Below are 27,177 nucleotides of genomic sequence, written 5' to 3' on the forward strand. Positions count from 1 at the left end.
ATATTAGTGATTTTTATTTTTTTCCTTATAAAATTAAACGCATGATATATTTTTTTAATGTTTTCAATATTGTTTAAAAAAATTGTTAAGTTATTATATTATTATGATTATGTTAACTTAGAGCTATACTCAATTTAAATTAACCATCATAGTTTACAAACTCATTTTTATTAGAAGAAGTGCATATTTTATTTTATAATAAATAATGAAAAGTTAACACAATATTTTATCTAAAATAGATACAATAAATAAGAATATTTATGTTAACCATTTACCTATATATAATATAAAAGATTTAAATTTTAATATTTTAGAATAACTAACAATAAATAGATAATACTAATAATAATAATTAATAATATTCTTATTAATATGTATATTTTCTATTCAATTTTTATAAATAAAAAATTTAAAATTACTAATATTTTTAAATTTTTACGTAATAAATTTAATTAATATATATGAAAAAACTAATAAAAATAGAAAAAAAATTATAAATTAATTCTTATAATTATTCTAAAAGATAAAAAAGTTCCAATAAATTTTTTTTATCAATTTTAGTTGCATTTAACAAACAGAGCAACTCATTAATATACTAAGTAAATATGTTTTATTAACTTAAAAAAAAAAAGATTATTAACGAATAAAATAATCAATCTTACAAGATTAAAGATTAAAAAATATCTCATAAACGACAATTCAACTATATATATCTGGTCCAAAGCCCCATATAGAACAAAAAACACCTGCCATTAATATTAACTATTTCACTAAATTCTTTGAGAAAAAGAGCATCTCAATTCTCAATAAAAAACACCGCATGTGAAAGCAGGCTTCTCTGCAATTTTCAGACATGTGGATGTTTTTCTCTATCTATATATAATAATAGACGGATTAAGATTCTTAAATTAAAAAAATTAGTACAGTGATAAAATAAAAAAAACTAACCATTCTTAAATTAAAATAATAAAAAAATACACCTTGCGGTTGAACAGACATCTTCAAGTGTACGTTCAACAAACTCCCGTACCCATTTCATTAATTAATATTTTTTTCTAAAACGTGAATTCACACATTCTCGATTCTGCAACAACTACCAGCAGCAGAAGTTGACTTTCTTTTACATCATTGAAGCTTCTCCAGTGTTGAACAATGGTGGCTCCTTCTTCTCTGCGCACTTTTCAAGTACTGTTTCTTGTTCTCACAATTTTGCTGCAGATAGCATTTCATCAGATTGAAGCTGCTTCTGCCAAAGTTGAACACCTTCCTGGTTTTGATGGCCCTCTCCCCTTTCATCTTGAAACTGGGTACGCTCATCATATATATGTTCACCATTTCATTTCTAGATTCTTCTTTTCTTTTTTTTAGTTATTTTAGTTTATGTGTAATAATTGATCAAAGTGGTAATTAAATTTTGGATTAATAGTCAAATTTGTCCTAAAAAAAAATAATTTATTATTTGAATTAGTTTTTAAATATTTTTTTTAGTCATTTAGTCTTTGAAAAATAAAAGATAAGTTAAATTGGTCATTTCGTTAGTTGGATGATGATATGTCACGTTAAGTATCATCGTGGTATGATAATGTGACAGGTTAATGCCACATGTCACAAGATAATTGGTTGACGTGTTAGGTTAGTGACACCTAATATATCACGTGTCACTTAACATATAAAAAAGTTATTTATAATTAAAATAGTCTCTAAAAATTCAGACATAAGTCATTTTCATCTTTAAAATTTTAAAAATTAATCAAATTAGTCCTTATATAAATTTCTTTTATTTTTTTATAATATTAAATTTGAAATCTTTTATAGTACTAATTTTAATATTATTTTTTAGACTTTAATAAACAAAATTCTTTTTACATAAAACAATAAAAATAATTATAATTTGAAAATGTGAAATTTTAAAATACAAAATGACAAAATAATTTTATAATAATTTAATTATTTTATGTAAAGAGAATTTTGTTTATTAAGATCTAAAAAATAATATTAAAAATTAGTACTATAAAAAATATTTTAAATTTAATATTATAAAAAAAGATAAAAAAATTTATATAAAAACTAATTTGATTAATTTTTAAAATTTCAGAAATAAAATAATTTATGTATGAATTTTTAGGAACTATTTTAATTATAAATAATTTTTTTACATGTTAAGTGATGCGTGGTATACTAAGTGTCACTGACCTGTCACGTCAACCAATCATTTTGTGACATGTGACATTAACCTGCCACGTCATCATATCACATGGTACTTATCGTGACACGTTATCATCTAACTAACAAAAAGATCAATTTGATTTACGTTTTATCTTTTAAGAACTAATATAACTAAAAAAAGTTATTTGAGGACTAATTTAAAAAAATTAATGATCTTTTAAAGATAAATTTAACTATTAACCCATTAAATTTTATTCAGGTGCGTGGTACTAATTTGGCTAGTTTTCTAGTAGTATCATTCGGATGCTGCTCTAGAGAAGATTTTTGAGCTATTTATGTTTTCTTTTTTTTTTTTTTCAAACAAGTTTTCTACTACTTAGAATTTAGTATGGGGTTCAATTTTAATGCATTTATAAAACGTTTTATACAATTGGACAATCACATCCGTTCTTCTGAATTAATATTAATTAATTTTTTATTATTAATTAACATTAGCTAATTTTTTTAATATTAAACCTACTTTTAAATTTTTGCCGGAGAATTTTAGACATTAAATTTAAAGTTTAACTTATAATTTATGATTTAAAATTTAAAATTTAGCAACAAAAAAAGAGGAATGCTAAAAATTTTTTGTCAGTAATTAATTATTAATATTTAAAAATATAAATTAAAAGTACGTTATTAAATTATTAAACTAAAAAAACTAGATTGATGATTAAAAATAATAAATTCTATTAGTTCTCTAACATTTTTTAAAGAAAAATCATAAATATAAAGATAAAAAAGTAATTTAAAAATTCCAAATGACAAATAAAAAGTGACTATTTATGTGACTAAACCATTTGATATAACAGGACACAGGTTATGTGCTCATATTTTAGCGATTAATCTTTCAATGAAGATATTTTAACGTGCGTAACCACCCATATAAATTAATACAAATTCAACTTTCACATACGAGGTTTATGTCTTTTACAGGTATGTGGGATTGGGGGACACAAATGATGACTTGCAAGTATTTTACTATTTTATTAAGTCAGAAAATGATCCTAAAAATGACCCTCTCATGCTATGGCTAACTGGTGGTCCTGGTTGTTCTTCATTTTCTGGCCTTGCCTACCAAATTGGTAATATATATCAACTTTTAGGATGTCTGGTTTCATAACATGGTATCAGAACTCTGTATTCGAAAAATCAAGAATTCGATCCTTGGTATATTTCCAAAATGAAAATAAAAATAGCATAAGACAAATAAAAAAAAAGAAAGCCTCTGCAAAGTTTCTCAAAAGTTTGTTTTTACTTTCCAACCAAATTGTACCAAGTTGAAGCATATTTTTTAAAGTATTTGATTTTCTTTTCTTCTTTCTTAGTGTACATGTTGCTGCATTTGAAATCTAAGTCACTCAATAAAGAAAACACAAATATCATTAGTTTAATTCGGACAATAATTTTGTGATTGTATTATTTTGCTGTGTTTAGTTTAGTTTTTCTGTTCTCACTAACAATTTTCCTACTGAAATTGTTCCTACCAACATCTATAAAATTACTTTGGCCATCAACTGCAAATTATAGGTCCAATAAAGTTTAAAATTGAAGAATACAATGGGAGCTTACCTAATTTGGTTTTGAGGCCACAGTCATGGACAAAGGTAATGCATTCCATCCTCAAGAAATTTGTATTCTGTTTCTTGAACGCTATTCAAATTTAGTAATGGTAATTACTATTCGTTTAAGGAATCTACAACTAATTAACTAACATTGAAATCATAATAATAGGTTTAAAAATGGTATTTTTGACAACTACTACTAAAAGGGCAACTTTTAATTGATAACTAATAGAAATTTTAACTTTAGTTTAAAATGTATATAATAAATTTTTGAAAAAAAAAACTACAACTTTTCGAGGGTGTGTAGAAATTAGAAACACACCTTTATCGTTCACTATCAAAGTTGTCCAACAACTTTAAGTGCCAACATATATAGCTAGCGGAAAATTATAGATAGACAATGAGAATACTAAATAATGTGAACAATTGATATGTCGGATGTTTAATTCAATAGGTATGCAAATGATTATATGTCTACCTAGCAAAACCGGTAGCTAAATAGTTATGCAACAATCGTTTTTACATGATTCTTTTTTATATCTTGTTTTTAGAAGGTTTTATGCTGCTAATAATTTTAATGGTGTTTTTCTTAATTTTTTCAGGTATCTAATATTATTTTTGTAGATTTGCCATTTGGAACAGGCTTCTCATATGCAAAAGATGTCATTTCCCATCGAAGTGATTGGAAACTTATTCACCACACCCATCAATTTATTAGGAAGGTAAAGTTACCAACGTACTATCCTTAGTGCTTGATTTCATGCTAATTATATCTTCTTTTTTTATGTCTTTATATCTTTCGTTTGTTTATAATAATAGTTTATAGTTTATTTTATTTTGAGCTATTCAACCTCTTCACAATAGCTCAAAACATGTTCTCTAACTTCTATGTATGATTTATTATTAATCTGTCACACTTATGCCTTAATGATTGCAGTGGTTTATTGAACATCCGGAATTTCTTTCAAATAAATTTTATATGGGAGCTGATTCTTACTCTGGAATTCCTGCTCCAGCTATTGTTCAGGAAATTTCAATTGGTAATAAGTTTTTTTTTTTTTTCCGATGATAAAATCTAGATCATACTTCATACTAATCACTTTGCAAACTTTGAGTCCTTTTAAATAGGTCGGTTGTATCATTGTTTTTCCTTTTTGTTAATTTTATGGATATGATTTGCATGAAAAATTTGAAAATTAGGACAAAGAATGATTAGAATTGAAATTGAGTGAACCTAACTTAACCTTGTAAGTTGGCTAATGAGGTTAGAAATGTCTCACACTTAAACTCTCTAAAGACCTTACCCTTGATAGATGTTGGACTTGCAATAAGAATGGATCTATTCAGTTTTTTCTCTTAATTGATGTTGTCAAATTTGATTTTCTATCTTATAACATCTTCTCTGACATATCGAAAAAAATTGAGAGGATCCATGGGACCAATTCGGTAGTTGCCAAAGGAATTTGATCATTCTTTTAGCACAATAAGGGTGTCATCCTTGCACCAATTACTCTAAAAATGATTTTTCCTCCATTAACCAATTCTCATAATGATTGATTTGGATCATAATTAATATTTTAGTTATCATTAGAAGCTGAAAAGTTTAATCGTTCTAGCCATGACTAACATATATAAATGGGTTAATAGTCAAATTAGTCCTAAAAGATAAAACATTTTTCAAATTCATTTCTGAAAGATTTTTTTAATCAAATTGGTCCTTAAAAGATTACGAATTAATCATATCTGTCATTCAGTTACTCCACTCACAATTTTCGTCAACCATTGATGATATAAAATGTTAATTGATGTCATACATGACACATAACATGTTCAATTGGATGTTGACTACATATATTTACGAAAATCTATCAATTTAGTCACTAGATCATATTGAGAATAGAATTTTTTTTAATCGGAAAAAATGACTAAATTAACAAATTTTCAGATACATATTTGGTCAATATCCAATTAGACATATTAGCGTTTTACAACATCAATCTTTAAAGAAAATTGTTAATAGAGTGACTGGAAGACAAAATATGATTAATTCGTAATCTTTAAAAGACCAATTTGATTGAAAAAATCTTTCAAGGATAAATTTAAAAAATGTCTTATCTTTCAGAGACTAATTTGACTATTAACTCATATATAAAGCTTTGATTCACGGATGATTATGATTAAACTAACTATTACTCAATTTCCTTGATTAACAGGAAATGATAAAGGTCTCCATCCCTGGATAAATCTACAGGTTTGTAAATTTCTTTGATTCTGTTACCAACACATTAGTACATAAAAAAAATGTTTTCATTATTAAAAGACTGCAATGCAAAATAATCATAATAATAATTTACCTTTTGTAAAGTGTTGTTTTTAACTATGAATTATGAAGCCTAAATTGGTCTTAATTTTTCACAGGGTTATCTATTAGGAAACCCAATTACCACAAAGAAAGAGCCAAATGATCGGATACCATACGTTCATGGAATGGGACTTATTTCCGATGAACTCTATTTGGTAATATAGTTTTGTGTTTAAGTATTCAGTTTCAGTGACAATTAAATTTCCGTTGAATTATTTCAATAGCATTATATTTTTAATGACTCATATAGCAATCTATGTAATATGCATTTAAGAAACAAGGAAATCCCAATGATCCTTATTTTCTGTAATCCATAACAGTCACTGCAGAGAAATTGTAAAGGAGAGTATATGGATATAGATTCAGAAAATGAATTGTGTTTAAGAGACATGAAGTATTTTCAAAAGGTAAGTAACTAATAATCATCCAAATCTTTGTATGATGTTCCCAATCGTCCCTTTCACTACTTTGATATATTGAAAAATTTAATGTATTACAGAAGTGAAAGCGACAATTATTTTTAAACGAAGGTAGTATGATTCTTGTAAATCTCAATGGAATTTTTTTTGTTGACCATATTGGTATCTCCAGTGTCTTTCGAGAATTAATATGTTCGACATTTTGGATATATATTGCGAAGATGATTCTCTAAAGAACAATGAAGCGATGCAGAGGAGATTTTTGACTGAAATGCCTGAGGCCTCTCTTAGTTCTTATTTAACAGTGCCAGCAATGAACTGCCAAGTAATTTAGCAAATCTAGTAATAGGTTCTCACACATTTTGAATACAACCTGTTTTGAATTTGATTTCCTGCATTTTCTTTGTAGATTTATGGTTTCTTCCTCGGCACTCAATGGGCGAATGATGCAAGTGTTCGCAAGGCACTGCATGTTAGAGGGGTATGATATGATAAATCCAAATTAACTATTTCTTCCAAGAGTTTAAGCTGATTAGAGGAGACACATGAACGATTATATCTCTAATAAGCCCTTCACACAAGAGCTTCTATTTTGGTGGATTTGCGTACATTTTTTGTTAGGCTTTTTTTTCACTTTTTATTTACCTTATGCTGAAAATTTTTTTTTTTTTGGAATCACCTTTAAATTATAAAAGTTCTGATACCATATCATGGAACTATTTAGCTGATAAGACGAGGCATGTGAATGATTATATCTCTAACAGAATATCAATTAGTTTGTTAGTTAAGTGACAGCAGGGATAGTTTGTTAGCTAGAGTCAAATTAATTACCATGGTTAGTTGGAGTTTGTTAGCTGTAGTTATATGTCGTGCATTTGTAACTTGCGGTTTTCATTATCAAAAGCCTATCTTTAGATTCTTCAACTTGGCTTGTTCTTCTCTGCTCGAACACCGAATTCTGCATCTGCTCAATGCCCTGCAGGAAATAGGGAAATGGGAACGGTGTTACACTACTGATTTTGAGTATGAAATCACTAGTAGCTTCGAATTTCATGTAAATCTCAGCGCAAAAGGCTATCGATCTTTGATATACAGGTAAGTTTTCTTGTAGCTTTGAGTTTTATGTAAATATCACTATAAAATATTTTTGTATACGGCCATTGATATGATGTTTTCTTGACAGTGGCGATCATGATGTAGAGGTTCCTTTCTCGTCGACTCAAGCGTGGATAAGGGCTCTAAACTACTCCATTGTAGATGATTGGAGGCCATGGCTTTTGAATGGTCAAGTTGCAGGGTAAGCAATATGGTAGAGTAGATATGTCTAATTTACAACTCCGTGATGCTATTTACAAGTTGGTCCAATAGTTTATTGACACAATAAAAATCAATTGAAGAAAAAAGAGGAGATGCATAAGAAAAAGAGGAAAAAGGATTTGGTTAAACTTGGTTACAAAATAATTTGTTCATCCAAGTATTTCTCTTTACCCGTATATCTATTCTTTAGTTTATGATAATGACTTATTTATTTTTGATATTTTCTATTCAATGAACACCCTAAGGCGTGTAGTGTTTATGCAAGAAAATCTTGTTGAATGATTTGTCTTTTGAACAGATTCACAAGAACTTACGCAAATCAAATGACATTTGCAACAGTGAAAGTAAGAAAATGTTAAATTTTTTAATTACAAGTCTTATTTTATTTTCTTTCTTCTTTTTTTTCAATGAAAAATTTGAGCCACTTTTCAATACTAATTGCAGGGTGCAGGGCATACAGCTCCTGAGTACAAGCCAGACGAAGGTTTTGCCATGTTCTCTAGGTGGCTCTCTAATGTTCCTTTGTAGTTGCTCATTCATCTATGGTTTGTTTTTAATTATTAATTATGTAATGTGTAAATATTATGTAATGGGGAGGACTACTTCAAAGTTTATATGCAACAAAAACTTACTTTCAAAATTTAAAATAATTTTTATATGTTGTCATTAAACTATTGTGTTACATGGGATACAGTGCCAGGAATAAAAAGTGAATATTAAGCCTATTAAATGACCAAGATGAGGACACCTTACTGGATGACAAACTATATTTAAATGCACAGAATAAAATAAAATAAAAAGTTGAAGGAAAAAAAATAGTGAAATTATTAATTTTTTTATAAAGAAAGAATTTAATTTTAATATTTTGTCCGTATAAAATAATTTTATATATACATCCAATTACATAATGTCACCTTAACAAAGATATTTATTTATTTTTATTAATCTCATAAATGATTATTTAAAAGGACGAATATTAATCTCATATTTAATTTTTTATTAATCTCATAATAGCAAACAGCACCCCTTTAGATTCTTTTTTGGTCTCTGGTGAATTTGGCGTTCGAGGAATAACGAGATCTTTCGTTCTCACGACCATTGGACCACAGACAAGGTGATTGGTATGGCTTTGTCCTTGAAAAAGGAGCTCCGAAATATTTTTGAGTTGCAACGACTGTCTATCCCCTCAACCATTAGTGGCTCTTGGATTCCCCCATCAGTGGGTACCTTTAAGATTAATTGTGATACTAGCTATCTTGGCAGTGGTGCTCGAGTTGATTTTGCTTGTTTTAGCAGAGATTGGAAGGGAAGGTGGCAACGAGGCTGTCTGGGAATAATTGAGAGTCGTAGCATTTTGCAAGGAGAGTTGTTTGCTATTTGGAGAGGCTTTCTTTTAGCATGAGACTCGGGACAAAGAGACATTATATGTGAGACAGATTGTGTGGCTTTTACTATTGTCAATAATTTACAAGATTGCTCTGGATTTATTGATCTTTTGGTATTAAAAATTCGAGATATCATGTCTTGGAAATGGCGTGCTGATCTTCGGTTGATCTTGAGAGATGCAAATACAGTAGCAGACATCATGGCAAAGACCGCAATGAGGACCCTTTCTCCCCAAGTGGAGCTTCCATTGCCTTGGAAAGAATTTGAGAATAGTATTCAGTGGGACTGCCTTTCTTAAGCAGTTTCTTGTTTTTTTTCTCGCTTTTAGTTTTTGTTTATTTTCTTTTAAGTCACAAAAAAAAGGACGAATATAATTATTGATCTTGTAAATAGATGTAATTATAAGATTATGTAAAACTTTTTATATTATTAATGTATTAAAATTAAACTCTTAAATAAATTAAAAAAAAGACTAATTAGGCATTTGGCTCATATAAGAGAAAATTCAGTGTTAGAGACAGAAAAAAAAATCTAAGAAAATTAAGAGTTGAAGTGGTCAAAAGAGATATAAGTAACACATGCAATTCATACAGCTTATTTAGGATAATCTTATTTCATACATGACAAAATATTTATAATAAATTTAATCCATCTTACTCTCTTACATTATCGGATTGTTACAAAATTCCTAACAGTTTATTAACAACCACTTATTTTTTTTGGTTAACAATTGCGCATGGCTTCTTTGGAGTACGAAGTCAGTAAAAATGCATACTCCTTTGCCATGTGCATGATGATGTGCTTTCGCCACAAAGTATAATTTTCAAATTACACTCTTGTAATCTTGTTTTGGTAGATTTCAGTCAATTCTAAACATGGTCTTCAGAAAACAGATCCATTTGCCCCATCAATATAGTTACGCCTCGGAGATGATGCCAATTTGTGGCAAAGTTTTGATTTTCCAACAGATAATCTGTCATTGATGCATTGACGGATCTAACGTTTTGATAGTAGAAATAATATATATATGTAATATGATAATAAAATAATTTTCATAATAAGTTTGTTAGAAATTAATTTAATAATGGAGTAAAAAATGGTAATATTTAACTATATCGGACTATTAGTGTATGGAGTGTTATCTATATATGTGGATTTTTATATTCAGTAACATACAAAACGTAAGTCACGTTTTACATGAAACAAAAAAAAAAAGAGAAAAAAGACAACTACAAAATGCATGCTGCATTTGGCATGGAGGACAACCACATATCAAAACGTGTCTCATATTCCCTGCATGCAGACAAGTCTAGCCGGTTGACCATTTTAGACTACCCAAACACAGGTTGCGATTGGCAGGTGGACAGGGGCAAATCGCGGATTGCGATTGGCATGGTGCATGCATGACTGCATGTCCGACACATGTTGGAGGAGAAAGGTGAAGGGGTTTTTATAATGCAAAATGCAAGTGGTCGGGGAGGTAGTGAGCTTGTTCAAGGGCTCAATTGACTTGACGGAGGCCGATAATTGGTTTCGAGAAATAGAAAAGGCCCTACAAGCACAGCAAGTACCTATAAGTCAGCTGATTAAATTTGCTGCTTACCAGCTGGCTGGAGAAACGCAACACTGGTGGCAAGGGGCTCACTATTTGTTGCAGCAAAGGAATAGAGATGAGATGATCATCTGGGAGGTATTCAGAGAAGAGTTTTACAAGAAGTATTTTTCGAACTATACAAGATAAGCTAAGGAGTTGGAATTACTACAACTGAAGCATAGATCCTCGACAGTGGCTGCTTACACGAGCAAGCTTGAAGAATATGCCTCTATTTGAGGGTGTGTCAAGGTGTCCCTGAAGGGTACGAGAAATGAAAATATATGAAGTATCAAGATGATTTGAGAGATGATATCATGCGAGTTGTGGCACCTCTTGAGATCAAGAGCTTTACGAAGTTGGTAAACAAGATGAACCGTCAGTTGTCCATACTCGAACAATCCCCGGCAACGGCGCCAAAAACTTGGTGGACGAAATTGTGATCATATTCATTGTAATTGGATTTTAGAAATTGGCACGAGTGGACACAACTCCGTTCAACTAACCAGCAAGTGTACTGGGTCGTCCAAGTAATAAACCTTACGTGAGTAAGGGTCGATCCCACAGAGATTGTTGGTATGAAGCAAGCTATGGTCACCTTGCAAATCTCAGTTAGGCAGAAAAAAGGGGAATTGTGATTATTGGAATAAATAATAAATAAAAAGCAATAATAAAAGGGATAGAATACTTATGCAGATTCATTAGTGGGAATTTCAGATAAGCGGATGGAGATGCTGTAGAGCTCAAGGACGCCTGCTCTCCTACTGCTTCTACTCAGTCCTTCTTACTCCTTTCCATGGCAAGCTTTGTATAGGGGTTCACCATCAACTGTGGCTACTTTCATCCTCTCGGGAAAATGATCCTATGCGGTTGTCAGTCGCACGGCTAATCGTCTGGAGGCATCACCCATGGCTGATGGCTACATCCCATCCTCGCAGTGAAAACTAATGCTCACGCACTCTGTCACAGTACGGCTAATCACCGGTTGGTTCCCGCTCCTACTGGAATAGAATCCCTCTTTTGCGTCTGTCACTAACGCCCAGCAGGTTACAAGTTTGAAGCACGTCACAGTCATTCATTACCGGAATCCTACTCGGAATACCACAGACAAGGTTAGACTTTCCGGATTCCCAGGATCCTACTCGGAATACCACAGACAAGGTGAGACTTTCCGGATCCTCATAAATGCCGCCATCCATCTAGCTTATACCACGAAGATTCTGTTGGGGAATCTAAGAGATACGCGTTCAAGCTCTGTTTCATGTAGAACGGAAGTGGTTGTCAATCACGCGCGTTCATAAGTGAGAATGATAATGAGGGTAATTTGACTCATAACATTCATCATGTTCTTGGGTACGAATGAATATATTGGAATAAGAATAAGAGAGATTTGAATAAAAGATAATAGAATTGCATTAATACTTGAGGTACAGCAGAGCTCCACACCCTTAATCTATGGTGTGCAGAAACTCCACCGTTGAAAATACATAAGTAAAAGAGGTTCAGGCATGGCCGAATGGCCAGCCTCCCTAACGTGATCAATGATCTCCTAAGATGAAGAATAAAACAAAACTGAGACCAAAGATGTCTAATACAATAGATAAATGTCCTATATATACTAGACTAGCTACTAGGGTTTACATGAGTAAGTATTTGATGCATAAATCCACTTCCGGGGCCCACTTGGTGTATGCTTGGGCTGAGCTTGATCAATCCACGAGTAGAGGCATTTCTTGGCGTCAAACTCCAGGTTATGACGTGTTTTGGGCGTTCAACTCCGGATCATGACGTTTTTCTGGCGTTTAACTCCAGACAGCAGCGTATACTTGGCGTTCAACGCCAAGTTACGTCGTCTTTCTTCGAATAAAGTATGGACTATTATATATTGCTGGAAAGCCCTGGATGTCTACTTTCCAACGTCGTTGAGAGCGCGCCAATTGGAGTTCTGTAGCTCCAGAAAATCCATTTCGAGTGCAGGGAGGTCAGATTCCAACAGCATCAGCAGTCCTTTTGTCAGCCTTCTTCAGAGTTTGCTCAAATCCCTCAATTTCAGCCAGAATTTACCTGAAATCACAGAAAAACACACAAACTCATAGTAAAGTCCAGAAATGTGAATTTAACATAAAAACTAGTGAAAACATCCCTAAAAGTAGCTCAAACTTACTAAAAACTATATGAAAACAATGCCAAAAAGCGTATAAATTATCCGCTCATCACAACACCAAACTTAAATTGTTGCTTGTCCCCAAGCAACTGTAAATCAAATAGGATAAAAGAAGAGAATATACTATAAATTCCAGAATATCAATGAATATTAATTTAATTAGATGAGCGGGACTTGTAGCTTTTTGCTTCTGAACAGTTTTGGCATCTCACTTTTTCCTTTGAAGTTTAGAGTGATTGGCATCTCTAGGAACTTAGAATTTTGGATAGTGTTATTGACTTCCCTAGTTAAGCATGTTGATTCTTGAACACAGCTACTTATGAGTCTTGGCTGTGGCCCTAAGCACTTTGTCTTCCAGTATTACCACCGGATACACAAATGCCACAGACACATAACTGGGTGAACCTTTTCAGATTGTGACTCAGCTTTGCTAAAGTCCCCAGTTAGTGGTGTCCAGAGCTCTTAAGCACACTCTTTTGCTTTGGATCACGACTTTAACCATTCAGTCTCAAGATTTTCACTTGGACCTTCATGACACAAGCACATGGTTAGGGACAGCTTGATTTAGCCGCTTAGGCCTGGATTTAATTTCCTTGGGCCCTCCTATCCATTAATGCTCAAAGCCTTGGATCCTTGCTTTAAAATTTTCGCCACTTTTTTTTTTTTCACTGCTTTTTCTTGCTTCAAGAATCAATCTCATGATGTTTTTCAGATCATCAATAACATTTCTCTTTGTTCATCATTCTTTCAGGAGCCAACAATTTTAACACTCATAAACAACAAGATCAAAAATATGCACTGTTCAAGCATTCATTCAGAAAACAAAAAGTATTGCCACCACATCAATATAATTAAATTAAATTCACTAATAATTTCGAAAATTATGTACTTCTTGTTCTTTTGAATTAAAACATTTTTCAATTAAGAGAGGTGAAAGACTAATGGATTTTATTCATAGCTTTAAGGCATGGTTACACACTAATGATCATGAAGTAGAGACACAAAACATAGATAAACATAATACTTAAAAACCGAAAACAGAAAGAAATAAAGAACAAGGAATGAATCCACCTCTAGTGGCGTCTTCTTCTTGAAGGACCAATGATGTTCTTCAACTCTTCTATGTCCCTTCCTTGCCTTTGTTGCTCCTCCCTCATTGCTCTTTGATCTTCTCTTATTTCTTGGAGAATGATGGAGTGCTCATGGTGTTCCACCCTTAATTGCTTCTAATATTTGTGTGGAGGACAACTTATCCCCTGAGGTATCTCAGGGATCTCTTGATTTGCAGCCACATGTTCTACCACTGAGCTATGACGGCTTATATTAGTCTTTCCATCTCCCATGACTCGGAGGTGGAAGCTTTTGTCTTCCCTTTGAGGTTTCTCTGGCCTTAGGTGCCATTAATGGTAATGGAGAAGCAAAAAAGCTATGCTTTTACCACACCAAACTTAAAATATTGCTCGCCCTCGAGCAAGAAAAGAAAGAAGAGAGGAAGAAGAAGAAGAAGAAAATGGAGGTGAGTGAAGGGAGATGGATTCGGCTATATGGGTGGGGTTGGGTGGGAAAGAGGAGGTTGATGTGAATGGTGAATGGGGTGATTGATGAAGAGGATTGGGAATTGTGACATGGGGAATTCAAATCACAAAAATAGGATTAGGAGGGAAGGTGGGAATATGGTAGGTGGGGATCCTGTGGGGTCCACAGATCCTGAGGTGGGGATCCTGTGGGGTCCACAGATCCTGAGGTGAAAAGAAATACCATTCCTTCACCATATAGGCATGAAAAATGCCTTCATGCATCATTCTGGCGTTCAAACGCCCATTGGTGCATGTTCTGGGCGTTCAACGCCCATGTGATGCATGTTTCTGGCGTTGAACGCCAGTTTCATGCTTGTTCCTGGCGTTCAGCGCCAGTTTGTCCTCTCTGTGCACCATCCTGGCGTTTAACGCCAGGTTGTTGCTTGTTTTGGGCGTTCAGCGCCAGAGTGGTGCTCTGTTCTGGCGTTAAACGCCGGCCAGATGCACCTTCTGGGCGTTGAACGCCAGCCCGTGCGTCCTCCAGGGTGAAAAATTTTTTTCTTCTGTTTTTGACTCTGTTTTTAATTTTTTTGATTTTTTCGTGACTCCTCATGATCATGTACCTAATTAAACACAAAAATAACAAAGAAACAAAATAAAATTAGATAAATAAAATTGGGTTGCCTCCCAACAAGCGCTTCTTTAATGTCAATAGCTTGACAGTGGCTCTCATGGAGCCACAAGATGATCAGGTCAATGTTAGTGTGTGGTCCCAACACCAAACTTAGAGTTTGAGTATGGAGTTTGAACACCAAACTTAGAGTTTGGTTGTGGCCTCACAACACCAAACTTAGAGTTTGACTGTGTGGGCTCTTCTTGACTCTGAACTGAGAGAAGCTCTTCATGCTTACTCTCTTTTGTCACAGAGGGATGGCCCTGTGCCTTAAACACAAGGTAGTCCCCATTCAATTGAAGGACTAACTCACCTCTGTTGACATCTATCACAGCTTCTGCTGTGGCTAGGAAAGGTCTTCCTAGGATGATGCATTCATCATCTTCCTTCCTAGTGTCTAGGATTATGAAATCAGCAGGGATGTAAAGGCCTTCAACCTTTACTAACACGTCCTCTACTATTCCATAAGCTTGTCTCACTGACTTGTCTGCCAGTTGTAATGAGAACAAGGCAGGTTGTACCTCAATGATCCCTAACTTCTCCATTACAGAGAGTGGCATCAGATTTATCCCTGACCCTAGATCACATAGAGCTTTGAAAAAGTTCATGGTGCCAATGGTACAAGGTATTAAGAACTTGCCAGGATCTTGCTTCTTTTGAGGTAGAGTTTTCTGAATCCAAGTATCTAGTTCACTAATGAGCAAGGGAGGTTCACTTTCCCAAGTCTCATTACCAAATAACTTGGCATTCAGCTTCATGATAGCTCCTAAGTATTGAGCAACTTGCTCTCCAGTCACATCTTCATCCTCTTCAGAGGATGAATATTCTTCAGAGCTCATGAATGGTAGAAGGAAATTTAATGGAATCTCTATGGTCTCTGTATGAGCCTCAGATTCTTCAGGATCCTGAATAGGAAACTCCTTCTTGCTTGAAGGACATCCCAGGAGGTCTTCCTCACTAGGATTTTCATCCTCCTCCTCCCCTATGCATTCGGCCACTTTGATTAAATCAATGGCCTTGCACTCTCCTTTTGGATTTTCTTCTGTATTACTTGGGAGAGTACTGGGAGGAGTTTCAATAACTTTCTTACTCAGCTGGCCCACTTGTGCCTCCAAATTTCTAATGGAAGATCTGGTTTCATTCATGAAACTGAAAGTGGCCTTTGACAGATCAGAGACTATATTGGCTAAATTAGAGGTGTTTTGTTCAGAATTCTCTGTCTGTTGCTGAGAAGATGATGGATATGGCTTGCTATTGCCTAGCCTATTGCGTCCACCATTGTTAAAGCCTTGTTGAGGCTTTTGTTGATCCTTCCAGGAGAAATTTGGATGATTTCTCCATGATGGGTCATAGGTGTTTCCATAAGGTTCACCCATGTAATTAACCTCTGCCATGGCAGGGTTTTCAGGATCATAAGCTTCTTCAGAAGCTACCTCTCTAGTGCTGTTGGATGCATGTTGCAATCCATTCAGATTTTGAGAGATAATGTTGACCTGTTGAGTCAACATTTTGTTCTGAGCCAATATGGCATTCAGAGCATCAATTTCAAGAACTCCTTTCTTCTGAGGTACCCCATTATTCACAGAATTTCTCTCAGAGGTGTACATGAACTGGTTGTTTGCAACCATGTCAATGAGCTCTTGAGCCTCTTCAGGCGTTTTCTTCAGGTGAATAGATCCACCTGCAGAATGGTCCAGTGACATTTTCGAAAATTCAGAGAGACCATAATAGAATATATCTAATATGGTCCATTCTGAAAACATGTCAGATGGACATCTTTTGGTCAGCTGCTTGTATCTTTCCCAAGCTTCATAGAGGGATTCACCATCTTTTTGTTTGAAGGTTTGAACATCCACTCTCAGCTTGCTCAGCTTTTGAGGAGGAAAGAATTTATCCAAGAAGGCAGTGACCAGCTTATCCCAGGAGTCCAGGCTATCCTTAGGTTGTGAATCCAACCATACTCTAGCTCTGTCTCTTACAGCAAAAGGGAAAAGCATGAGTCTGTAGACTTCAGGATCAACTCCATTCGTCTTTACAGTCTCACAGATCTGTAAGAACTCAGTTAAGAACTGATAAGGATCTTCAGATGGAAGTCCATAAAACTTGCAGTTTTGTTGCATTAATGCAACTAGTTGAGGCTTAAGCTCAAAGTTATTGGCTCCAATGGCAGGAATGGAGATGCTTCTTCCATCAAACTTGGATGTTGGCTTTGTGAAGTCACCAAGCATTCTCCTTGCATTATTATTATTATTATTTTCGGCTGCCATGTCCTTCTCTTGTTCGAAAATTTCTGAAAGGTTGTTTCTGGATTGTTGTAATTTAGCTTCTCTTAATTTTCTCTTCAGAGTCCTTTCAGGTTCTGGATCAACTTCAACAAGAGTGCCCTTTTCCCTGTTCCTGCTCATATGAAAGAGAAGAAAACAAGAAAAGAAAGAGGAATCCTCTATGTCACAGTATAGAGATTCCTTTATGTTAGTAGAAGAAGATAGGGGTATAAGGAAGAAGAGGGAAGGATTCGGATTTTTGGATGAAGAAAGGTGAAGAGAAGTGTTAGTAATTAAATAATTAAATAGAAGAAGAGAGGTGAAGAGAAAGTTCGAAAATAATTTTGAAAAAGGGGTTAGTAATTTTCGAAAATTAAAGATAAGATAAGATTAAAATTAAAAATTAAAACAAAAAGAATTTTTGAAAAAGAGAGGGAGAATTTTCGAAAATTAGAGAGGGAAAAGTAGTTAGGTGGTTTTGAAAAAGATAAGAAACAAACAAAAAGTTAGTTAGTTGATTGAAAAAGATTTGAAATCAAATTTGAAAAAGATAAGAAGATAAGAAGTTAGATAAGATATTTTGAAATCAAATTTTGAAAAAGATAAAAATTTTTTGAAAAAGATAAGATAAAAGATAAAAAGATAAGATAAAAATTTTAATAAAAAGATATTTTGAAAAAGATTTAATTTTAAGAAGACTTAACTAACAAGAAACTACAAGATAAGATTCTAGAATTTAAAGATTGAACCTTTCTTAACAAGAAAGTAACAAACTTCAAATTTTTGAACCAATCACATTAATTGTTAGCTAATTTTCGAAAATTTGATAAAAAGATAAGAAAAAGATTTTGAAAATATTTTGAAAAAGATTTTTGAAATTTTCGAAATTTATAAAAAAAATGAAAAAGATATGATTTTTGAAAAAGATTTTGAAAAGATAAGATTTTTAAAATTGAAATTTTGACTTGACTTGTAAGAAACAACTAATTTTAAAAATTTTTGACCAAGTCAACCCAAAATTTCAAAAATTTGGAGGAAAATAAGGAAAAGATATTTTTTGATTTTTTTGAATTTTTAATTATGAAAGAGAAAAACAACAAAAATATTCAATGCATGAAATTTTTAGATCAAAACAATGAATGCATGCAAGAATGCTATGAATGTCAAGATGAACACCAAGAACACTTTGAAGATCATGATGAACATCAAGAACATAATTTTGAAAAATTTTTAATGCAAAGAAAACATGCAAGACACCAAACTTAGAAATCTTTAATGCATGGAAAATATGAATGCAAAAATGCACATGAAAAACAACAAAAGACACAAAACAAGAAATCATCAAGATCAAACAAGAAGACTTGTCAAGAACAACTTGAAGATCATGAAGAACACTATGAATGCATGGATTTTAGAAAAATGCAAGAAAAATTTTTAAAAGCATGCAATTGACACCAAACTTAAAAATTAACACAAGACTCAAACAAGAAACACAAAATATTTTTGATTTTTATGATTTTCTAATTTTTTTGTATTTTTATTAATTTTTTTCGAAAATAAAGTTTAGAAAAACGAAAAATAAAAGAAAAATTTTAAAAAAATATTTTTGAAAAGAAAATTACCTAATCTGAGCAACAAGATGAACCGTCAGTTGTCCATACTCGAACAATCCCCGGCAACGGCGCCAAAAACTTGGTGGACGAAATTGTGATCATATTCATTGTAATTGGATTTTAGAAATTGGCACGAGTGGACACAACTCCGTTCAACTAACCAGCAAGTGTACTGGGTCGTCCAAGTAATAAACCTTACGTGAGTAAGGGTCGATCCCACAGAGATTGTTGGTATGAAGCAAGCTATGGTCACCTTGCAAATCTCAGTTAGGCAGAAAAAAGGGGAATTGTGATTATTGGAATAAATAATAAATAAAAAGCAATAATAAAAGGGATAGAATACTTATGCAGATTCATTAGTGGGAATTTCAGATAAGCGGATGGAGATGCTGTAGAGCTCAAGGACGCCTGCTCTCCTACTGCTTCTACTCAGTCCTTCTTACTCCTTTCCATGGCAAGCTTTGTATAGGGGTTCACCATCAACTGTGGCTACTTTCATCCTCTCGGGAAAATGATCCTATGCGGTTGTCAGTCGCACGGCTAATCGTCTGGAGGCATCACCCATGGCTGATGGCTACATCCCATCCTCGCAGTGAAAACTAATGCTCACGCACTCTGTCACAGTACGGCTAATCACCGGTTGGTTCCCGCTCCTACTGGAATAGAATCCCTCTTTTGCGTCTGTCACTAACGCCCAGCAGGTTACAAGTTTGAAGCACGTCACAGTCATTCATTACCGGAATCCTACTCGGAATACCACAGACAAGGTTAGACTTTCCGGATTCCCAGGATCCTACTCGGAATACCACAGACAAGGTGAGACTTTCCGGATCCTCATAAATGCCGCCATCCATCTAGCTTATACCACGAAGATTCTGTTGGGGAATCTAAGAGATACGCGTTCAAGCTCTGTTTCATGTAGAACGGAAGTGGTTGTCAATCACGCGCGTTCATAAGTGAGAATGATAATGAGGGTAATTTGACTCATAACATTCATCATGTTCTTGGGTACGAATGAATATATTGGAATAAGAATAAGAGAGATTTGAATAAAAGATAATAGAATTGCATTAATACTTGAGGTACAGCAGAGCTCCACACCCTTAATCTATGGTGTGCAGAAACTCCACCGTTGAAAATACATAAGTAAAAGAGGTTCAGGCATGGCCAAATGGCCAGCCTCCCTAACGTGATCAATGATCTCCTAAGATGAAGAATAAAACAAAACTGAGACCAAAGATGTCTAATACAATAGATAAATGTCCTATATATACTAGACTAGCTACTAGGGTTTACATGAGTAAGTATTTGATGCATAAATCCACTTCCGGGGCCCACTTGGTGTATGCTTGGGCTGAGCTTGATCAATCCACGAGTAGAGGCATTTCTTGGCGTCAAACTTCAGGTTATGACGTGTTTTGGGCGTTCAACTCCGGATCATGACGTTTTTCTGGCGTTTAACTCCAGACAGCAGCGTATACTTTGCGTTCAACGCCAAGTTACGTCGTCTTTCTTCGAATAAAGTATGGACTATTATATATTGCTGGAAAGCCCTGGATGTCTACTTTCCAACGCCGTTGAGAGCGCGCCAATTGGAGTTCTGTAGCTCCAGAAAATCCATTTCGAGTGCAGGGAGGTCAGATTCCAACAGCATCAGCAGTCCTTTTGTCAGCCTTCTTCAGAGTTTGCTCAAATCCCTCAATTTCAGCCAGAATTTACCTGAAATCACAGAAAAACACACAAACTCATAGTAAAGTCCAGAAATGTGAATTTAACATAAAAACTAGTGAAAACATCCCTAAAAGTAGCTCAAACTTACTAAAAACTATATGAAAACAATGCCAAAAAGCGTATAAATTATCCGCTCATCACAACACCAAACTTAAATTGTTGCTTGTCCCCAAGCAACTGTAAATCAAATAGGATAAAAGAAGAGAATATACTATAAATTCCAGAATATCAATGAATATTAATTTAATTAGATGAGCGGGACTTGTAGCTTTTTGCTTCTGAACAGTTTTGGCATCTCACTTTTTCCTTTGAAGTTTAGAGTGATTGGCATCTCTAGGAACTTAGAATTTTGGATAGTGTTATTGACTTCCCTAGTTAAGCATGTTGATTCTTGAACACAGCTACTTATGAGTCTTGGCTGTGGCCCTAAGCACTTTGTCTTCCAGTATTACCACCGGATACACAAATGCCACAGACACATAACTGGGTGAACCTTTTCAGATTGTGACTCAGCTTTGCTAAAGTCCCCAGTTAGTGGTGTCCAGAGCTCTTAAGCACACTCTTTTGCTTTGGATCACGACTTTAACCATTCAGTCTCAAGCTTTTCACTTGGACCTTCATGACACAAGCACATGGTTAGGGACAGCTTGATTTAGCCGCTTAGGCCTGGATTTAATTTCCTTGGGCCCTCCTATCCATTAATGCTCAAAGCCTTGGATCCTTGCTTTAAAATTTTCGCCACTTTTTTTTTTCACTGCTTTTTCTTGCTTCAAGAATCAATCTCATGATGTTTTTCAGATCATCAATAACATTTCTCTTTGTTCATCATTCTTTCAGGAGCCAACAATTTTAACACTCATAAACAACAAGATCAAAAATATGCACTGTTCAAGCATTCATTCAGAAAACAAAAAGTATTGCCACCACATCAATATAATTAAATTAAATTCACTAATAATTTCGAAAATTATGTACTTCTTGTTCTTTTGAATTAAAACATTTTTCAATTAAGAGAGGTGAAAGACTAATGGATTTTATTCATAGCTTTAAGGCATGGTTACACACTAATGATCATGAAGTAGAGACACAAAACATAGATAAACATAATACTTAAAAACCGAAAACAGAAAGAAATAAAGAACAAGGAATGAATCCACCTCTAGTGGCGTCTTCTTCTTGAAGGACCAATGATGTTCTTCAACTCTTCTATGTCCCTTCCTTGCCTTTGTTGCTCCTCCCTCATTGCTCTTTGATCTTCTCTTATTTCTTGGAGAATGATGGAGTGCTCATGGTGTTCCACCCTTAATTGCTTCTAATATTTGTGTGGAGGACAACTTATCCCCTGAGGTATCTCAGGGATCTCTTGATTTGCAGCCACATGTTCTACCACTGAGCTATGACGGCTTATATTAGTCTTTCCATCTCCCATGACTCGGAGGTGGAAGCTTTTGTCTTCCCTTTGAGGTTTCTCTGGCCTTAGGTGCCATTAATGGTAATGGAGAAGCAAAAAAGCTATGCTTTTACCACACCAAACTTAAAATATTGCTCGCCCTCGAGCAAGAAAAGAAAGAAGAGAGGAAGAAGAAGAAGAAGAAAATGGAGGTGAGTGAAGGGAGATGGATTCGGCTATATGGGTGGGGTTGGGTGGGAAAGAGGAGGTTGATGTGAATGGTGAATGGGGTGATTGATGAAGAGGATTGGGAATTGTGACATGGGGAATTCAAATCACAAAAATAGGATTAGGAGGGAAGGTGGGAATATGGTAGGTGGGGATCCTGTGGGGTCCACAGATCCTGAGGTGGGGATCCTGTGGGGTCCACAGATCCTGAGGTGAAAAGAAATACCATTCCTTCACCATATAGGCATGAAAAATGCCTTCATGCATCATTCTGGCGTTCAAACGCCCATTGGTGCATGTTCTGGGCGTTCAACGCCCATGTGATGCATGTTTCTGGCGTTGAACGCCAGTTTCATGCTTGTTCCTGGCGTTCAGCGCCAGTTTGTCCTCTCTGTGCACCATCCTGGCGTTTAACGCCAGGTTGTTGCTTGTTTTGGGCGTTCAGCGCCAGAGTGGTGCTCTGTTCTGGCGTTAAACGCCGGCCAGATGCACCTTCTGGGCGTTGAACGCCAGCCCGTGCGTCCTCCAGGGTGAAAAATTTTTTTCTTCTGTTTTTGACTCTGTTTTTAATTTTTTTGATTTTTTCGTGACTCCTCATGATCATGTACCTAATTAAACACAAAAATAACAAAGAAACAAAATAAAATTAGATAAATAAAATTGGGTTGCCTCCCAACAAGCGCTTCTTTAATGTCAATAGCTTGACAGTGGCTCTCATGGAGCCACAAGATGATCAGGTCAATGTTAGTGTGTGGTCCCAACACCAAACTTAGAGTTTGAGTATGGAGTTTGAACACTAAACTTAGAGTTTGGTTGTGGCCTCACAACACCAAACTTAGAGTTTGACTGTGTGGGCTCTTCTTGACTCTGAACTGAGAGAAGCTCTTCATGCTTACTCTCTTTTGTCACAGAGGGATGGCCCTGTGCCTTAAACACAAGGTAGTCCCCATTCAATTGAAGGACTAACTCACCTCTGTTGACATCTATCACAGCTTCTGCTGTGGCTAGGAAAGGTCTTCCTAGGATGATGCATTCATCATCTTCCTTCCTAGTGTCTAGGATTATGAAATCAGCAGGGATGTAAAGGCCTTCAACCTTTACTAACACGTCCTCTACTATTCCATAAGCTTGTCTCACTGACTTGTCTGCCAGTTGTAATGAGAACAAGGCAGGTTGTACCTCAATGATCCCTAACTTCTCCATTACAGAGAGTGGCATCAGATTTATCCCTGACCCTAGATCACATAGAGCTTTGAAAAAGTTCATGGTGCCAATGGTACAAGGTATTAAGAACTTGCCAGGATCTTGCTTCTTTTGAGGTAGAGTTTTCTGAATCCAAGTATCTAGTTCACTAATGAGCAAGGGAGGTTCACTTTCCCAAGTCTCATTACCAAATAACTTGGCATTCAGCTTCATGATAGCTCCTAAGTATTGAGCAACTTGCTCTCCAGTCACATCTTCATCCTCTTCAGAGGATGAATATTCTTCAGAGCTCATGAATGGCAGAAGGAGATTTAATGGAATCTCTATGGTCTCTGTATGAGCCTCAGATTCTTCAGGATCCTGAATAGGAAACTCCTTCTTGCTTGAAGGACATCCCAGGAGGTCTTCCTCACTAGGATTTTCGTCCTCCTCCTCCCCTATGCATTCGGCCACTTTGATTAAATCAATGGCCTTGCACTCTCCTTTTGGATTTTCTTCTGTATTACTTGGGAGAGTACTGGGAGGAGTTTCAATAACTTTCTTACTCAGCTGGCCCACTTGTGCCTCCAAATTTCTAATGGAAGATCTGGTTTCATTCATGAAACTGAAAGTGGCCTTTGACAGATCAGAGACTATATTGGCTAAATTAGAGGTGTTTTGTTCAGAATTCTCTGTCTGTTGCTGAGAAGATGATGGATATGGCTTGCTATTGCCTAGCCTATTGCGTCCACCATTGTTAAAGCCTTGTTGAGGCTTTTGTTGATCCTTCCAGGAGAAATTTGGATGATTTCTCCATGATGGGTCATAGGTGTTTCCATAAGGTTCACCCATGTAATTAACCTCTGCCATGGCAGGGTTTTCAGGATCATAAGCTTCTTCAGAAGCTACCTCTCTAGTGCTGTTGGATGCATGTTGCAATCCATTCAGATTTTGAGAGATAATGTTGACCTGTTGAGTCAACATTTTGTTCTGAGCCAATATGGCATTCAGAGCATCAATTTCAAGAACTCCTTTCTTCTGAGGTACCCCATTATTCACAGAATTCTCTCAGAGGTGACATGAACTGGTGTTGCAACCATGTCAATGAGCTCTTGACCTCTTCAGCGTTTTCTTCAGGTGAATAGATCCACCTGCAGATGGTCCAGTGACATTTTCGAAAATTCAGAGAGACCATAATAGAATATATCTAATATGGTCCATTCTGAAAACATGTCAGTGGACATCTTTTGGTCAGCTGCTTGTATCTTTCCCAAGCTTCATAGAGGGATCACCATCTTTTTGTTTGAAGGTTGAACATCCACTCTCAGCTTGCTCAGCTTTTGAGGAGGAAAGAATTTATCCAAGAAGGCAGTGACCAGCTTATCCCAGGAGTCCAGGCTATCCTTAGGTTGTGAATCCAACCATACTCTAGCTCTGTCTCTTACAGCAAAAGGGAAAAGCATGAGTCTGTAGACTTCAGGATCAACTCCATTCGTCTTTACAGTCTCACAGATCTGTAAGAACTCAGTTAAGAACTGATAAGGATCTTCAGATGGATCCATAAAACTTGCAGTTTTTTGCATAATGCAACTAGTTGAGGCTTAAGCTCAAAGTTATTGGCTCAATGGCAGGAATGGAGATGCTTCTTCCATCAAACTTGGATGTTGCTTTGTGAAGTCACCAAGCATTCTCCTTGCATTATATTATTATTATTTTCGGCTGCCATGTCCTTCTCTTGTTCGAAAATTTCTGAAAGGTTGTTTCTGGATTGTTGTAATTTAGCTTCTCTTAATTTTCTCTTCAGAGTCCTTTCAGGTTCTGGATCAACTTCAACAAGAGTGCCCTTTTCCCTGTTCCTGCTCATATGAAAGAGAAAAAACAAGAAAAGAAAGAGGAATCCTCTATGTCACAGTATAGAGATTCCTTTATGTTAGTAGAAGAAGATAGGGGTATAAGGAAGAAGAGGGAAGGATTCGGATTTTTGGATGAAGAAAGGTGAAGAGAATGTTAGTAATTAAATAATTAAATAGAAGAAGAGAGGTGAAGAGAAAGTTCGAAAATAATTTTGAAAAAGGGGTTAGTAATTTTCGAAAATTAAAGATAAATAAGATTAAAATAAAAATTAAAACAAAAGAATTTTGAAAAAGAGAGGGAGAATTTTCGAAAATTAGAGAGGGAAAAGTAGTTAGGTGGTTTTGAAAAAGATAAGAAAACAAACAAAAATTAGTTAGTTGATTGAAAAAGATTTGAAATCAATTTGAAAAAGATAAGAAGATAAGAATAGATAAGATATTTTGAAATCAAATTTTGAAAAAGATAAAAATTTTTTGAAAAAGATAAGATAAAATAAAAAGATAAGATAAAAATTTAATAAAAAGATATTTGAAAAGAATTTAATTTTAAGAAGACTTAACTAACAAGAAACTACAAATAATTCTAGAATTTAAAGATTGAACCTTTCTTAACAAAGAAATAACAAACTTCAAATTTTTGAACCAATCACATTAATTGTTAGCTAATTTCGAAAATTGATAAAAAGATAAGAAAAAGATTTTGAAATATTTTGAAAAAGATTTTGAAATTTTCGAAATTTATAAAAAAAATGAAAAAAGATATGATTTTTGAAAAAAGATTTTGAAAAGATAAGATTTTTAAAATTGAAATTTTGACTTGACTTGTAAGAAACAACTAATTTTAAAATTTTTTGACCAGTCAACCCAAAATTTCAAAAATTGGAGGAAAATAAGGAAAAGATATTTTTTGATTTTTTTGATTTTTAATTATGAAAGAGAAAACAACAAATATTCAATGCATGAAATTTTTAGATCAAAACATGAATGCAGCAAGAATGCTATGAATGTCAAGATGAACACCAAGAACACTTTGAAGACATGAGAACATCAAACATAATTTTGAAAATTTTTAATGCAAAGAACATGAAACACAAACTTAGAAATCTTTAATGCATGGAAATATGATGCAAAAATGCACTAAAAACAACAAAAGACACAAAACAAGAAATCATCGCAACAAAGCGTCAACCAGAAGAACACTATGTGCAAGTCAATTTAAAAGCATGCAATTGACACCAAACTTAAAAATTAACACAAGACTCAAACAAGAAACACAAAATATTTTTTGATTTTTATGATTTTCTAATTTTTTTGTATTTTTATTAATTTTTTTCGAAAATAAAGTTTAGAAAAACGAAAAATAAAAGAAAAATTTTAAAAAAAATATTTTTGAAAGAAAATTACCTAATCTGAGCAACAAGATGAACCGTCAGTTGTCCATACTCGAACAATCCCCGACAACGGCGTCAAAAACTTGGTGGACGAAATTGTGATCATATTCATTGTAATTGGATTTTAGAAATTGGCACGAGTGGACACAACTCCGTTCAACTAACCAGCAAGTGTACTGGGTCGTCCAAGTAATAAACCTTACGTGAGTAAGGGTCGATCCCACAGAGATTGTTGGTATGAAGCAAGCTATGGTCACCTTGCAAATCTCAGTTAGGCAGAAAAAAGGGGAATTGTGAATTATTGGAATAAATAATAAATAAAA

General features: G+C 34.4%; 1 protein-coding gene across 3 annotated transcripts; it reads left to right on the forward strand.

Annotated features, from left to right (window-relative positions):
* The first annotated feature begins 1,025 nt into the window (after positions 1-1,025).
* Positions 1,026-8,518, forward strand: LOC112748195 (serine carboxypeptidase-like 19). Of its 3 annotated transcripts, XM_025796407.3 has the most exons (14): positions 1,026-1,307; positions 3,145-3,293; positions 3,739-3,815; positions 4,376-4,495; positions 4,711-4,813; positions 5,987-6,024; positions 6,192-6,290; positions 6,456-6,542; positions 6,727-6,879; positions 6,964-7,035; positions 7,537-7,649; positions 7,738-7,851; positions 8,170-8,215; positions 8,316-8,518. In XM_025796407.3, exons 1-14 carry the CDS (start codon positions 1,153-1,155, stop codon positions 8,397-8,399), a joined length of 1,410 nt encoding a protein of 469 aa, XP_025652192.1. In that variant the 5' UTR covers positions 1,026-1,152; the 3' UTR covers positions 8,400-8,518. The 3 variants fall into 3 exon arrangements, with proteins under 3 accessions (XP_025652192.1, XP_025652198.1, XP_072075241.1); XM_025796413.3 differs by lacking the exon at positions 6,727-6,879; XM_072219140.1 differs by lacking the exons at positions 6,456-6,542; positions 6,727-6,879.
* Positions 8,519-27,177: the final 18,659 nt, after the last annotated feature.

This window comes from Arachis hypogaea, chromosome 2, assembly GCF_003086295.3.
Source record: "Arachis hypogaea cultivar Tifrunner chromosome 2, arahy.Tifrunner.gnm2.J5K5, whole genome shotgun sequence".
NCBI classification, from domain to species: domain Eukaryota; kingdom Viridiplantae; phylum Streptophyta; class Magnoliopsida; order Fabales; family Fabaceae; genus Arachis; species Arachis hypogaea.